Source organism: Siphateles boraxobius, unplaced genomic scaffold (assembly GCF_051911475.1).
Source record: "Siphateles boraxobius isolate OS27281-9 unplaced genomic scaffold, OSU_SipBor_1 8, whole genome shotgun sequence".
Taxonomy (NCBI): domain Eukaryota; kingdom Metazoa; phylum Chordata; class Actinopteri; order Cypriniformes; family Leuciscidae; genus Siphateles; species Siphateles boraxobius.
The window spans coordinates 17,841,737-17,855,188 of record NW_027509208.1 but is presented as its reverse complement, the minus strand read 5'-3'; the positions used below and the strand labels follow the sequence as shown (position 1 = coordinate 17,855,188).

At 35.8% G+C, this 13,452-nt stretch overlaps 1 protein-coding gene across 2 annotated transcripts in view; it reads left to right on the top strand.

Annotated features, from left to right (window-relative positions):
• The window catches only part of dnm3a (dynamin 3a), a 48,687-nt gene that overhangs the window by 10,575 nt on the left and 24,660 nt on the right, over positions 1-13,452 (top strand). Inside the window, exons 3-16 of one of the 2 annotated variants that reach the window (XM_077220749.1) lie at positions 968-1,041; positions 2,558-2,707; positions 3,242-3,445; positions 3,571-3,669; positions 5,114-5,274; positions 5,387-5,529; positions 5,648-5,783; positions 5,891-5,958; positions 6,215-6,353; positions 8,730-8,816; positions 8,971-9,041; positions 9,137-9,188; positions 11,124-11,153; positions 12,913-13,026. In XM_077220749.1, coding sequence (XP_077076864.1) covers positions 968-1,041; positions 2,558-2,707; positions 3,242-3,445; positions 3,571-3,669; positions 5,114-5,274; positions 5,387-5,529; positions 5,648-5,783; positions 5,891-5,958; positions 6,215-6,353; positions 8,730-8,816; positions 8,971-9,041; positions 9,137-9,188; positions 11,124-11,153; positions 12,913-13,026 — 1,528 coding nt within the window. The remainder of the gene's footprint in view (positions 1-967; positions 1,042-2,557; positions 2,708-3,241; positions 3,446-3,570; positions 3,670-5,113; positions 5,275-5,386; positions 5,530-5,647; positions 5,784-5,890; positions 5,959-6,214; positions 6,354-8,729; positions 8,817-8,970; positions 9,042-9,136; positions 9,189-11,123; positions 11,154-12,912; positions 13,027-13,452) is intronic. The other variant, XM_077220750.1, reaches the window with a different exon arrangement.

The window sequence follows — 13,452 nt, the reverse complement described above, 5'->3', positions numbered from 1 at the left end:
GTTCTTTGATTTTGCTTGAAGTATATCAGGGCCTTTACTTAGGGGTTAGTGGTTTGTTAATGCCAAACCCTCATTATGAACAATACTAATAGTCACCTTAGCAACCACTACCACCAGTATGTGGAAATATGATGATGCAGTTGACTATGATGATTTTCTTTTTCTATCTGTAGCCTAGTATGCTATACACTTTATGCAGCTTCTACCTTCATTCTGGCCTCCTCCCTGGATGCCTTTAACTAGGTCTAATCCAGTGGGACTTTCCCCCCTATTTTGGGAAAGAGTTCTGTTTTAGATCTGTGCAAACTTCATTTCAAGCCTGGGATTTATCAGACCAAGTAGAAAACACATTTTTCATGGAAAAGTCAAACTTTTCCCATCATTGTATTGTTGCGTATTTCGAAATAGATTGGATAAAGAACAAAAATCAAAATGGTTTCTAAGACAAATAGGTCCTCATCATTGAATCAGCCACGATTTTTGGGGATAATCAAACTAAGATTTGAGTTATTTAGATATTTCTCTGCACTTTTAACAGGGGTAGGTATTTTAACATCACTCGTAAAGAATATCAGTGATCCTGCTGCAGTTCATCATCTGGACTGTTTTATTTATAGAGTGCTCTCGTGAGATCTGCAAATTGATGGTGAAAATGAACTGGACTGGATTATGAATTGACTACTTTCTGGTTATTTAAGGCTAAAACGTGCCATAAATATCAGAGTATTAGGGTCATGAAGGGTGTGAGGAGGTGGGACAAGGTTTATGGTTTCACTGTAAAACTGGACTAATCCAAGTATGCAATGACAGAGTCTCTGGCACTCTGCCTCAGACAAGGGACTCTGTCTGTGTATCATGTGGGGGAAGTTTTATGTGTATGGAAGGAGAATTGTATTTTGGCGTGCCCAAGGTGTTTACTCATGAGTATTTTTTTTTTTTGACATAATGATCAATGCTACATTCTCAGAGATTTCCTGCCTAGAGGATCAGGAATTGTTACAAGGAGACCACTTGTCCTTCAGCTCATCAGTTCAACTACAGGTATGAGTGATACTCACATGCACACACATTTTGGTTGTGGTACTTAATTAGTGATCAGGTACTAAAAAGTTGTTTGGAATATCTCAATATAACTCGATATATATATACATATACATAACACATAAGTTATTTTGAGATATTCCGAACAACATATATATATATATATATATTTTTTTTTTTATTTTTTTTTTATTTTTTATTACACAACATTGGATTAAAAATTATAATAAAAAAAAAAGATTCCACCCTTGAAGTAAATATATCACTTGCTGAGTTCATGTGACAACAGTGTAGGATACTACATTTTAGTTGGGCTTTTACTACGGACCTAAAAATATTACAGCGAACAAACAATCTAAAATTTAAGTAACAGTAATACAATAAAAATATTAAATACAATAAAAATACACACATTAAAAAAAATAACCATTTAACCAACTATCACAAAGCCAGGTAAAGCTGAAGAGAATTTTAGTTGTTTGCCTTTTAAAATCTGTTGTTGAATCATTCTATAATTCCCTTCACTGAAAATTATGACTTCACAAAAACTTGTTCTACATCTTTGTACACTACAATGATTAAAATTTATGCACCCTTATATTAACTCCCCTTTCTACTTGTTTCGTTATTAATTGAAAAATAACTTCAGAGGAAAAACCATTTACACATTTTAAAAATAAGAAATTTGTAAAATTTTCTAAATAGTTTTCTTTACAATAAATATTTTTTAGAATAATGCCATGTCATTGACTTCTGATTCAAGTAAAAACGATACCGTTATCGTCTCTGTGTAAACGACAAAAACGGTGACGTAACGCGTATGCGTATTACATGTTCAGTCTTTAGGCACGTGTTTCTTGACAATGTGACATCGCTGGCGTGACACCATAATATAGCGTTTTTAGTCGTTCTCTTGGACACAGATTTTTTTTGACAATGCTGTTGTCTATACACAAAACTTTTCAAAAACGCAAAGTAAAAACGTTTCCGTTTTTAGTATATTGTTTTTGTATAAAAGTACCCTGACATCAAATCATCACACAATCATTGCACACATAGAACATTTGGCTTGTTCAATGGGTATATAAGGTCTAATCATACAAATGCAGTGAAAAATTGTTTTGAACCTTTTTTTAAATATGTCAATAAACTTACTGGGATTTCAATAATTCACCTACAAATTTAAAATAATTAACTTCCAATATTCAATTTTAATTTATCAAATCCCTTTTGGTAATAATATTCTATACGGTTAATTTTATAATCCGTCCGAGTCTGAGTCTTTGGTTTCCATCTCTACTTCGAAAAAATAGCCTATATCTTGTGTTCTATGGATTATGTGCATTGAGCACTAGAGGTCAGTGTCTCCTCTGTTAAGATTAAAATGAGTCTTGTTGGAGAGTAGAGAACTGACAGATATTTGAATTTCATGAATTACAAACCGTTGCGCTGTCAGTTCCTTAAGGCCCTATCATCTTCTACTTTTCTAATTTGTACTTTCTGTTCTCCACTACAGAGCATGCGGAGTTTCTTCACTGTAAAGGAAAGAAGTTTACAGACTTTGATGATGTCCGACTGGAGATTGAAGCAGAGACAGACAGAGTCACGGGAACAAATAAGGGCATATCCCCCAGTCCCATCAACCTTCGTGTCTACTCTCCAAATGGTATTATTGTCAGAAAACAAGTAATAAATTAATTTACATTAACGACGCACATATGCTCAACAAGGCTGCATTTATTTTCATCAAAAACACATATTAAAACGGTTTTCTACTTTAATGTATTTTACAATGTTACTTTTTACTGTGATGGCAAAGCTGAATATTCAGCAGCTGATTTGCTGCTCAAGAAACATTTCATTAGTATCATTGTTGAAAACGGTTGATAATAACCCGTGCTGCTTAATATTTTTGTGGAAACCGTGATACATTTTTTTTCTGGAATCTTAGATGAATAGAAGGTTCAAAAGCATTTATTTGGAATAGAAATCTTTTGTTACATTATAAATTTCTTTACTTTTTGATAAAAAAGTGTCCTTGCTGAATAAAAGTATTAATTAATTATATATTAAAAACAATAGTAAAGGTATATTTGCTCTCCTTTTAATGTTGTCCATGCCTCGGAGAGATTTTTTTCTTTCCTAAGAGTATCTCTGGCCAAATATCTCTGTCTTTGTTTTTCTCATTTTCTTTCTGCAGTTTTGAACTTGACTCTGATAGATCTTCCAGGCATAACTAAAGTACCAGTGGGAGATCAGCCTCCTGACATTGAATACCAGATCAGAGACATGATCATGCAGTTCATCTGCAGAGAGAATTGTCTCATCCTTGCTGTCACACCCGCTAACATGGATCTGGCGAACTCCGATGCTCTTAAACTGGCCAAAGACGTGGATCCGCAGGGTGAGTGGAAAAGAACGATTATGGTTCATATCTGTCCTCAGTTATATCCCCTTTTGGCCCATTCACATCATCATAATGTTTTTCCTCCTTGTTTTTCTTCCTGCTTTGCTTGATCTTCCTGTCAGGCCATCGCACCATTGGCGTGATCACTAAGCTGGATCTGGTGGACAAGGGCACAGATGTCAGGGACGTGCTGGAGAACAGGTTACTGCCACTTCGCAGAGGTACAGCACACATGTAGAAATGTGTCAGTAGAGGCCTGTGCAGTTTGGTCTCAGAACTGGGCCACTGCCAAGCAAGTTGCTGCAGGCTATAGTGGCTAAAACAGGGCCAGGTGCAGAGTCTTCATGCTTCCTGCTGCTGCCTTAATGCATTAGACACACAGAAGTCCAGCCATGGACGAGGGTTAAAACACTCTAGAAATCCTATTCGCCATTTATGCAGATTGGATACAGTCTGACTTACAGTTGTAAGACCTTGACTTTTCCATTTTTGTTGGGTCACAATACTGAAGAACAAGAAATCACATTTTCCCACCTCAAGTCTAAAGTTCTTGATATTTTTTTCCATAACAGAGCTGAGCTTATGCTTTTTTCTCAACCTTTTTGATTCAAGGCATCCCATTGTAAACAACAATATTCAGAGTCCTCAACAAAAATATTAAAAGTTTTCTTTGGTACATCCTCTGTCATGTTTTGTTTCCAAAACGCTTTTTTTTTTTTTTAATTACAGATACTAGGCATGTCCATAGATTAAAATAACTAACTAAAACAATTATAATTAATATAATTACATTTCAGAAATCCTTAAGTTTTAGCAGCTGACTGTACGTTTTAACCAATCCCACTCTTTTTAACAAATTCATTTACATGAATGTTACATGACAGTTGTTCATGAAGTACTGTTTAAGGTATAAGGACGAGTAAATTGAAAAAAAAAAATGTTTACTCACAATTTCTACCCAATTAAATATTTTAGAGAATATATATAGGCATAACTAGGAAAATATGTATTCTTTATGAAAAATCCCCATGGTGTTTTAAGATTTTTTTAATTTATGTGGCTTTTCCAGGTAAAGAAATCACACATTTAAAATTAAGCTATTCTAGTTCTTCATAGAAGAAAAAAGTTGTTTGGGGTGTAAATAAAATACACACACCTTTTGTCTTATTTTAATTCATTTTAAGGCCCCATTGAGAGGTTGCTGAGGCCTCCTAGTTTAGAATCACTGCGGCTTGTGTAGACAAAATGTTGTACTAATAAAAACTGTGATATAATCTTACCATTGTGTGTAAAAAAAAAGAATAAATTTCACAGGATAAGACTGAAAAAAGTGAAAGAAGTGCATGGACATATGATCAAATTCAAAACCATTTTAGAAAACTACATCACATCACATGATGTTATAAGTTCATTAAAGCAAAATTGTTTAAAAAAAATTTGTATTCTATGCAACCCATTCAAATGTAAATACGTGTAAATTGGTTGGTACTCCAATGCAAAACAAACAAAGTTCAGTATCCTGTTAGCTATTTCAATTTGAAATGATGAGGTCATATTTTTCACAGCAGGTTCTACAAGATAATTCTCTTAATGACTTTTCTCTAAAACAAAGTGGCGTCATTGTAAAACAATGTATCTGAAAGAAAGAATATGTTGTGGCTACAGGTTATATTGGTGTGGTAAACCGTGGTCAGAAGGACATAGAGGGAAAAAAGGACATCAGTGCAGCTCTGGCTGCAGAGAAACGGTTCTTCAAGTCACATCCTGCATACCGACACATGGCAGACTGCATGGGCACTCCGTACTTACAGAGGCTCCTCAATCAGGTGACAAGACAAAGAACATTACAAGAAGTACCACATGTGTGAAACATGTGTGAGAGCCCACAGATGGAAATGATAGCTTTAATTGTATTTCTTCTCTTTTTTGTCTTCCTAGCAACTTACCAACCACATCCGTGACACATTACCAGCGTTACGTAGTCAATTACAGACTCAGCTTCTCTCGCTGGATAAGGAGGCAGAAGAGTACAAGTATTTGAACCCAGATGACCCCTCACGCAAGACCAAGGCCTTAATGCAGTGGGTTCACACACACATAAACTCACTGTAATTCAGAGAATAAATACATGCACAGAGAATAAATACATGAACTGAACAGGCCACAATCACAAACACATGCTGTTGATTTGTTGTCCAGGTTGATACAGCACTTTGGGCTGGATTTTGAGAAGCGGATCGAGGGATCTGGGGATCAGGTGGACACAGTGCAGCTTTCAGGAGGAGCCAAAATCAACCGTGTCTTTCATGAGCGTTTTCCCTTTGAGCTTGTTAAGGTAGTTTGTTAAAGTTGAATTGATTGATACAGTAAAAAATCGAATGGCATTCAGAACTCAGAAATCAGTGCTCATGCTGATGTCCTGTTTATGTTGCACTACATAAGATGGAGTTTGATGAGAAAGAGTTACGAAGGGAGATCAGTTACGCTATTAAAAACATCCATGGCATCAGGTATGTGTCACAAACATAGAGTAACGTATTTAAAAGGGCACTCAGTAAAATTTTGGCAGTCAACTTGAACTTAAAATGTTTGCTAACCTTATAAAAAATAAACAGGTTATATTTTCCTACATGTTGCTTCTCTGTATGTCTTCCTTTACCCCTCCTTCTCAAACTTTTTATTCATTTATATTCATATTCAGAATGCAAGTTCATATTATGTTATCTCTCACAGTACTTAATTTTCTCTCCTCTCTTGCTGATCCAGGACAGGACTGTTCACACCCGATATGGCCTTTGAAGCCATAGTGAAGAAACAGATTGTGAAACTTAAAGGTCCGTGTCTCAAGTGCGTAGACATGGTGATCCAGGAGCTCATCAACACAGTACAACAGTGTACCAACAAGGTACAACGTACTCTTATACTGAGTGAATGGACATAGACATATAAGTCAAGGAGTATAATATAATGCTACAAAAGTGTATATGTTCCATTAAAGTCAGAGTGTTCTATTTTTACTTTAAAGGCGCCATCGGATGCAAAATTCACTTATGGTGTTTGCATATAAATGTGTCTTTGCAGTGTGTGGACACAACCACCATACAATGAAAAAAATACATTACCTCCTTTTTTTTTAAATCCTCAAAAAGCCAAAACACTCTCAATAATCAAGCCGTTTGGATTTTCTGAGCAATATGATGTCAAACTGCTCATGCTCTGCCCACAACCACTGAGGGACTGTCCTGTATTAGCATATTTCCCATATTAGCATATTTCTGCCCTCAGCCATTTGTATACTGTCCGCCAAGGCATCACTTTAGGTGTCTTGTGTCGACATGCCCCATGGAAGAGAGGGGGCATTCTATAAATCGTTAAAAATGAACACTTCAGTAACACTACACTAGAAAAAAATATATGGATTATCATATGTTACTTCAAACTTTTCTATTCGTTATGAAATGAGAGAGTAAAAACATGAAGCCTAATGTTTGGGGTGTTTTGCTTTTCAAACGCACAGCGTGACTGACCCAAACTCAGCGTGTGCAGAGAACGTTTACTGAAGCAATCGAGCCGCTCCAAACTATGAAACATTATTGTTACATTATACATCTACGTTTGAGCAGATATCCACAAACACAGTATTTAACAGTAAGCACAGGTATAAACATTAAAATATTCACCATATTAGAATAAACACTCATACGAGCATACTTTTATCTCATTTCACAACATTTTAGTCTGGCATCAGTTTAACTAGTAGCTACAATGTGAAGTTTATGCAACAATAACACGCTTACTATTATGTGTCTTACCTTAAAAATTGTTCTCATAATCAAATCGTGTTCTTCTGTGGTAAATCCAAGGTAAATCCACAGCACAAACAGTCTTCCAAACTCATGAAAAGCAGAGGAATACTGAAGTCGCTTTTTTTTTCATTTTCTGTCGTGTTTCAGAATGAACTTCACATTGGAGAGAAGAACGAACGCGCATCATGTTTTTTTCCTTTATTTTACGAAAAACACAACTTTATGTTTTTATTATTAGTGTACACGAATAAAAGAAGACATTTAACAGTTTTTAATGATGTAAAACACTTGCCTGTATGACAAAAATCGACGGAGTTATTTGAGTCTCTTTTGCACTGATAAGAAAAAAAGTGAGACGGCGCGATAGCCGTCCCCAGGGGGTTAATAGCAGTTTGCTATTTTCCAATAGTTTGCACGACCTAATTGACATCAGCTGGGAAAGGAAAGTCATTTTAGAGGAAAATGATTATATTTTGATTCAGGATCACCATGCCAAATAATTTTTATTATTGGAGTAAAATGCACTGATGGTTTGTTCACTCCTTATGAAAAATAGTTCAATTTAGCATACTTTTATTACAGAAATAAAATACTTGAAGAATACACAGTATTTAAGGACGAACTGAATGTAATTTTTTTCCGACGTTAATTTTGCATGTTATTTCAATTAAATGAAAATGTATTATGGTTTAAATTTATATTAAATGCAGTCAGCATTTAATAAGAGTTAGCATTTAATAAGACTGCTTTTGACCCACTTAAGTAGGACTTAAATATATCTTATATATAATTTCATAATTACTTATATTTTCTTAGAAGTACAGTGTACTGCCGTATGTACTGACAAGCATTTATGGTAAATTCAAATATAAAAATGTTATTTAAAATATTAAACTATCTAGAATATTACAATATATAGAAGTAATAGAAAACAAAATTGTTGAAAATATTTCTTTTGAGACTTGTATGCCATGGGTTTAAATAGTTTTGTAATTACACATTTTTAATGATGAAGTTGCAATTTAGTACATTTAAAATATATTAACTTTAAATGTAATCGACAATTTAATTCAAATTACATAATACAGTTTAAATTAAAAGTGTCATTTCTTTAAGTACAATTAAGTGGCCTTTTATTTCATTAATAATATACAGTATTATCTGCAAATACAGTTTTTTAAAATATATATTTTTTTGAAATTTGAAGCATGATGCGAGTGCACATTCAATAAAACATTCCTTTTTCACAAAGGACAATAAGACAAGGAACTTTAATTAAACCAGTAAAGAGGGTGGTGGTAATGTTTTTTATTTATTTATTCTAACTTGTCTTGTTTGTGTGTGTGTGTGTGTGTGTGTGTGTGTGTGTGTGTGTGTGTGTGTGTGCGTGCGTGCGTGCGTGCGTGCGTGCGTGCGTGCGTGCGTGCGTGCGTGCGTGCGTGCGTGCGTGCGTGCGTGTGTGTGCATGTCCTCAGTTAGAGATCTTTCCAAAACTACGGGAGGAGACTGAGAGAATAGTGACCTCACACATTCGAGAACGAGAGAGTCAAGCCAAAGACCAGGTCAGACTGATACCCTCACACAACCAATCAAATGATTCACTATTTGGACAGTTTAGTTATGAATGAAATTAACATTATGAGCATTTTAATTACAAATTATGGTTTTGTGTTGTATCTTGTTGTGCATATGTGTGTGTTTGTTCACAATGAACAGGTTTTACTCTCACTAGAGATTCAGCTCTCTTACATCAACACAAACCATGAAGATTTTATCGGATTCGCAAAGTAAGGTTTTAACGACAAATGAAAATGACGGAAATAAAACACAAAATGAATGACATGATGAGAGATTTCCCTCCTTTTACACATTTCCTTTCAAGCGCTCAACAGAAAACCAATCCAACGTGTAAGAAGCCTTCAGCAGGGAACCAGGTGAGTCGAAGTGTTTTATGAACAACTGTTGATACTGTATGAACCTGGTATAGATCAGAAATCATCAGCGAGCAGGGTTTGGACAGTCCTACTGAGTCTTTACTGCAAGGGAGTCTCTTTTCTGCTCAAGCTCTGTTGCTCTCTTGTTCATCTTTCTCACATCAGATAATATGTGGCTTATGTGTATGTCTAACATTTGTGTTTTGAGCTGTAAATGAATATTCTTTTTTCTCTCCCTCGCTCTCTGATGCACGTCCTGATTTTGCAGAGTTAGACTCCTTCCTGGGTTAACATATTTTGTTGATCCTGGAACAACATTCCTGTACGAAAATGTTGCCCCTAACCTTATCCCTACCTCTAAACCTAACCCAACCCATAACTTATCCCTAAAATCAGAAGGAATTATGGGTAAATAACAGATGTAGAAGCATCTAACCCTGATTGTGAGGCAAAACTTGACAAACGGTAAACGTGTCCCAGAAATCTGATTGGTTGATCGGAAAGTTGTTCCAGGATCAACACAGATGTTGATCCAAGAACATGTTGCACTTGGTGAAATCAGGTTCTGCCTCTCTGATGGCTTTATTTGCCCCATTCTTTAACAAGCTTTTATGGCCCCATTTGTTTAGCAGTAGAGTTTTAGTTACTGCTGAATTTGGCTCATAACAATTATGAGCCCAGTAAAGCTCAACAATGGCTGCCCACTTTTTTTGTGGCCTTTGTTGTGGAAATATATTTCTCATTCTTTTTATCCACTTGACTGAGCAGTTTTTAGGTGGCTCACCAATGTATTGCCTATCTTCTAATACATGGTATGCAAGAAAAGCTCACACAACAATCCCTTTCTAACCAAGAAGCTTTCTTTTGTTCAATGTGAAGAATTCCGTTACAAAATATGCATGGGGAATTCCTGATCATGTGGATTCCTATTGAAATTACTGGATTTCTGCCTTTGAAATTCGGCGAACAATGGTAAATTTGACTGCACCTTCAGAGCTCTCGAGCTTCTGTTTGTCTTATTGCAGTTTTAATTGTAGTGCATCACCGGGTATTAAACAAGATTTTTTTAATGGTAGGTCTATTTCAAAAGGTTTATAGGCTAAAAATCTATTTCACCTTCTGCCCCACGGTTGAGCTGTGCTCTTCACTAAAACTTGATCACATGATCCTAAGGACAAACATTTTAGTCCATGCCAGTGTAAGTTGCTCTTTCCCATCTTTGATGTCCATTTTAGAGGAATTTTCCAGGTTCAATAATTTGAACAAATTCAAAAAAAAAATCTTTAATTTTAAAAAGAAAGTAATACTAGTTTGAATCTTTAATCATTGATATCTCTGCTAATGAGTCATTAAAAGAGATGGCTGGAAATTGAAATCAATGCCTTTGACCCATTTTGATAATTAAAAAATGACTTTACAGCAAGACTCTTTATTAGTTGCAAATGCGGTAATCATTAATGAATATCATTAATGAAGTCATACAATAATTCAAGATTATCTGTGCATTAGTTAAGCATGAATTAATGCTTCACTTTCATTTTGTGCGCATGACTGCAAAAATATTTTTTCCTATGTTTTTAAAGACTGAGGGTGTCAAAATGATTTTCTTTGGTAATAGAGCTGGACTAGTAATGAACCTGAAGCATTCCTGTAATTTTTAAAAGATCTTTAATGTTCATATCTCCTGCACACACTCACCTGGTGAGTAACATATTCATTGAGCGCTCACTGTGCTGCATGGTTGCTTTTTGCTCTACATGTCTAATCTTTACTAACTTAAACCTTCCATTGCTTAGAAAATGGTATGGTATTTTTAGTGTTTAGTAATATGATAAAACATTTTTTGGGTTGAATGAACCAATGTGGAGTGCCAGCGTGCCAGGAGAGATGCCCGTGCCACCTTAATGGTTTTATTCTCTCCTCTCGATGTTTTAGGGTGCTGCCCCTCCTCCAACCAGTCAAATTGTACGAGTCCAGTGTCTGTAAGCCTTACCTACTGTCTACCAGCGTCACATTGTTTCGTGTTTGTGTCTATGTATGTCAAAAAGCCTGTATGCCTCTGAACACAGCAAAACCATGTCTTCCTCTTCACCGCTTTCTTTTCCACCCTTTGTCTGGTGCTGCCGTCACATAAATCAAAGACATTCTGGGACTCAGAAATTCAGATTTTTACGACTGATAAAACACTCCCTAAACGTTGTTGTTCAGTGTGTTTTTCATGCACTACACTTCCGTTTAGACTTTTCAATCAGTGTAGATACACAACAGTCCAAAACATGACTCCAAAAGTTGACCTTTGGACTCGTATTCTGAATCCTGATTTGCCCAGCAGTATCTTGTAAAGTAACAGTCTGAAATCTTAAACCACATCCTGAAACCTTATACTATTAATTACCTGCTTCATTTATCCTCCTATTCATCATTTTAATGTCTCTGAATCACTGTGCTATAATTCTGGTTTATAGCGTACTGTCTGTGAATGAACCTCCTTACGGTTTGCAGCCCTGTAAGTACAGTACATGAGTAAACGGCTTGCGTGTATGCCGGAGCTAATGTAAAAAAAAAAAAAAACGTTTGGAATCTCAAAATCCTCTTTGATCTCAGTCCATTTGGCCTGTGTGTCTTAAAAATTTCTGATTTTGAAAAAAAAAATTGGTGCATGCTGCAAACTTGAAGTTGGTACAGTCACAAAATAATGATAATGTTTTTGTGTTTTATTGTATTTGTCGTGTTGTTGTTGGAGGTTTGATTAAAATGGTTGTTGGTGGTGAAGCAATACTTTTGTACAAGATTTGTACACTTTTACTTAATTTTAAACTATGTTGTGGGAATATTTTATATACTGATAACCGGGGAGGAAACCGGATTTACAGGGAAGAAATCATCATCCATGCATCATGGCGACGTTTTTTTTTTGTTGTTGGTGCATTTCATCTCTTCACATCAGTTTCTTTCTTCTTTTTTATCTTTTACTTTTTAAAGGGAAATCAATACATTCTGTGCAATTTGAGAATAATAGTTCATGAGAACTGTTGATAATGTTGCTGAACTGAATGAATGACTCACAGGATAAAACTGTTTTGAAAGTCAAGATCAGACTAAATCAGCCAGAAAATGACTCATATTTCCTACGGATGTTTTGGACCTTTCCCCTTTCTCCCTTTGCCATCCCGATTTTCTGTTTCCTTTTCTTTCTTCACGTCCACCCTTTCATCCCTTAGTTTTTTCTCTGTCATCCTCTGCACATTAGCTATTATTATATTGTTTTAGTTCTCCTTTTCAAGGTAGTGTTGTAACTTCTACCTATGTAACTTCTACCTATCATCTATCTATCTATCTATCTATCTATCTATCTATCTATCTATCTATCTATCTATCTATCTATCTATCTACCTATCTATCTATCTATCTATCTATCTATCTATCTATCTATCTATCTATCTATCTATCTATCTATCTATCTATCTATCTATCTATCTATCTATCTATCTATCTATCTATCTATCTATCTATCTATCTATCTATCTATCCATCTATCTATCTATCCATCTATCTATCCATCCATTCATGATAAAGGACATTGAAATTTAGCACCTGCATACAGATTTGGCGTGTTCTTTAAATTCACCTTGACATTTTTGGTTTTTAAAGGACCAGAGAATCTCTGCCTGTTTTTTAATGAACCATGAACCCAGACTTTTCACCTGTGACTTTTGCCCCTCAGGTGATTCGGAAGGGTTGGTTAACCATCAACAACATCAGCCTGATCAAAGGAGGAGCCAAGGAGTACTGGTTCGTGCTCACTGCAGAGAGTCTGTCCTGGTTTAAAGATGACGAGGCGAGTAACTGCATTAAGTGTTGTTCATTTATTTAATGACTTTATGATGATCATGGTAAAATACAGTTGTCATTGGTGCGCTTAAAGTTCCCTGCCAGGTTGTGGTGGAACTGATTGGCTGGTGTCTGTGTCAGTCACACTGTGTGGCCTGTCAGGCGGGCTGCCATCTGTCTGCCTGTCTGTGCCTGCTGTACAGGTGCAGGAAGTTCTGCACAGCAAGTGTAGACAGGCAGACAGACAACGCTCTCAGTCATTGGTAGCACTGCCTGCTTCTCCCGACCGGAAGCCGGAAGCAAAGGGGCAAGAGAGAGGACAAAGATATATATTACTTGAATACAAGCATAAAGGGCTTCTACATGTCTTCTAAATATTTCTTTTCACATTATTGCATTTAACATACAAAAAAGCTACAAAAAGTCAAAATGA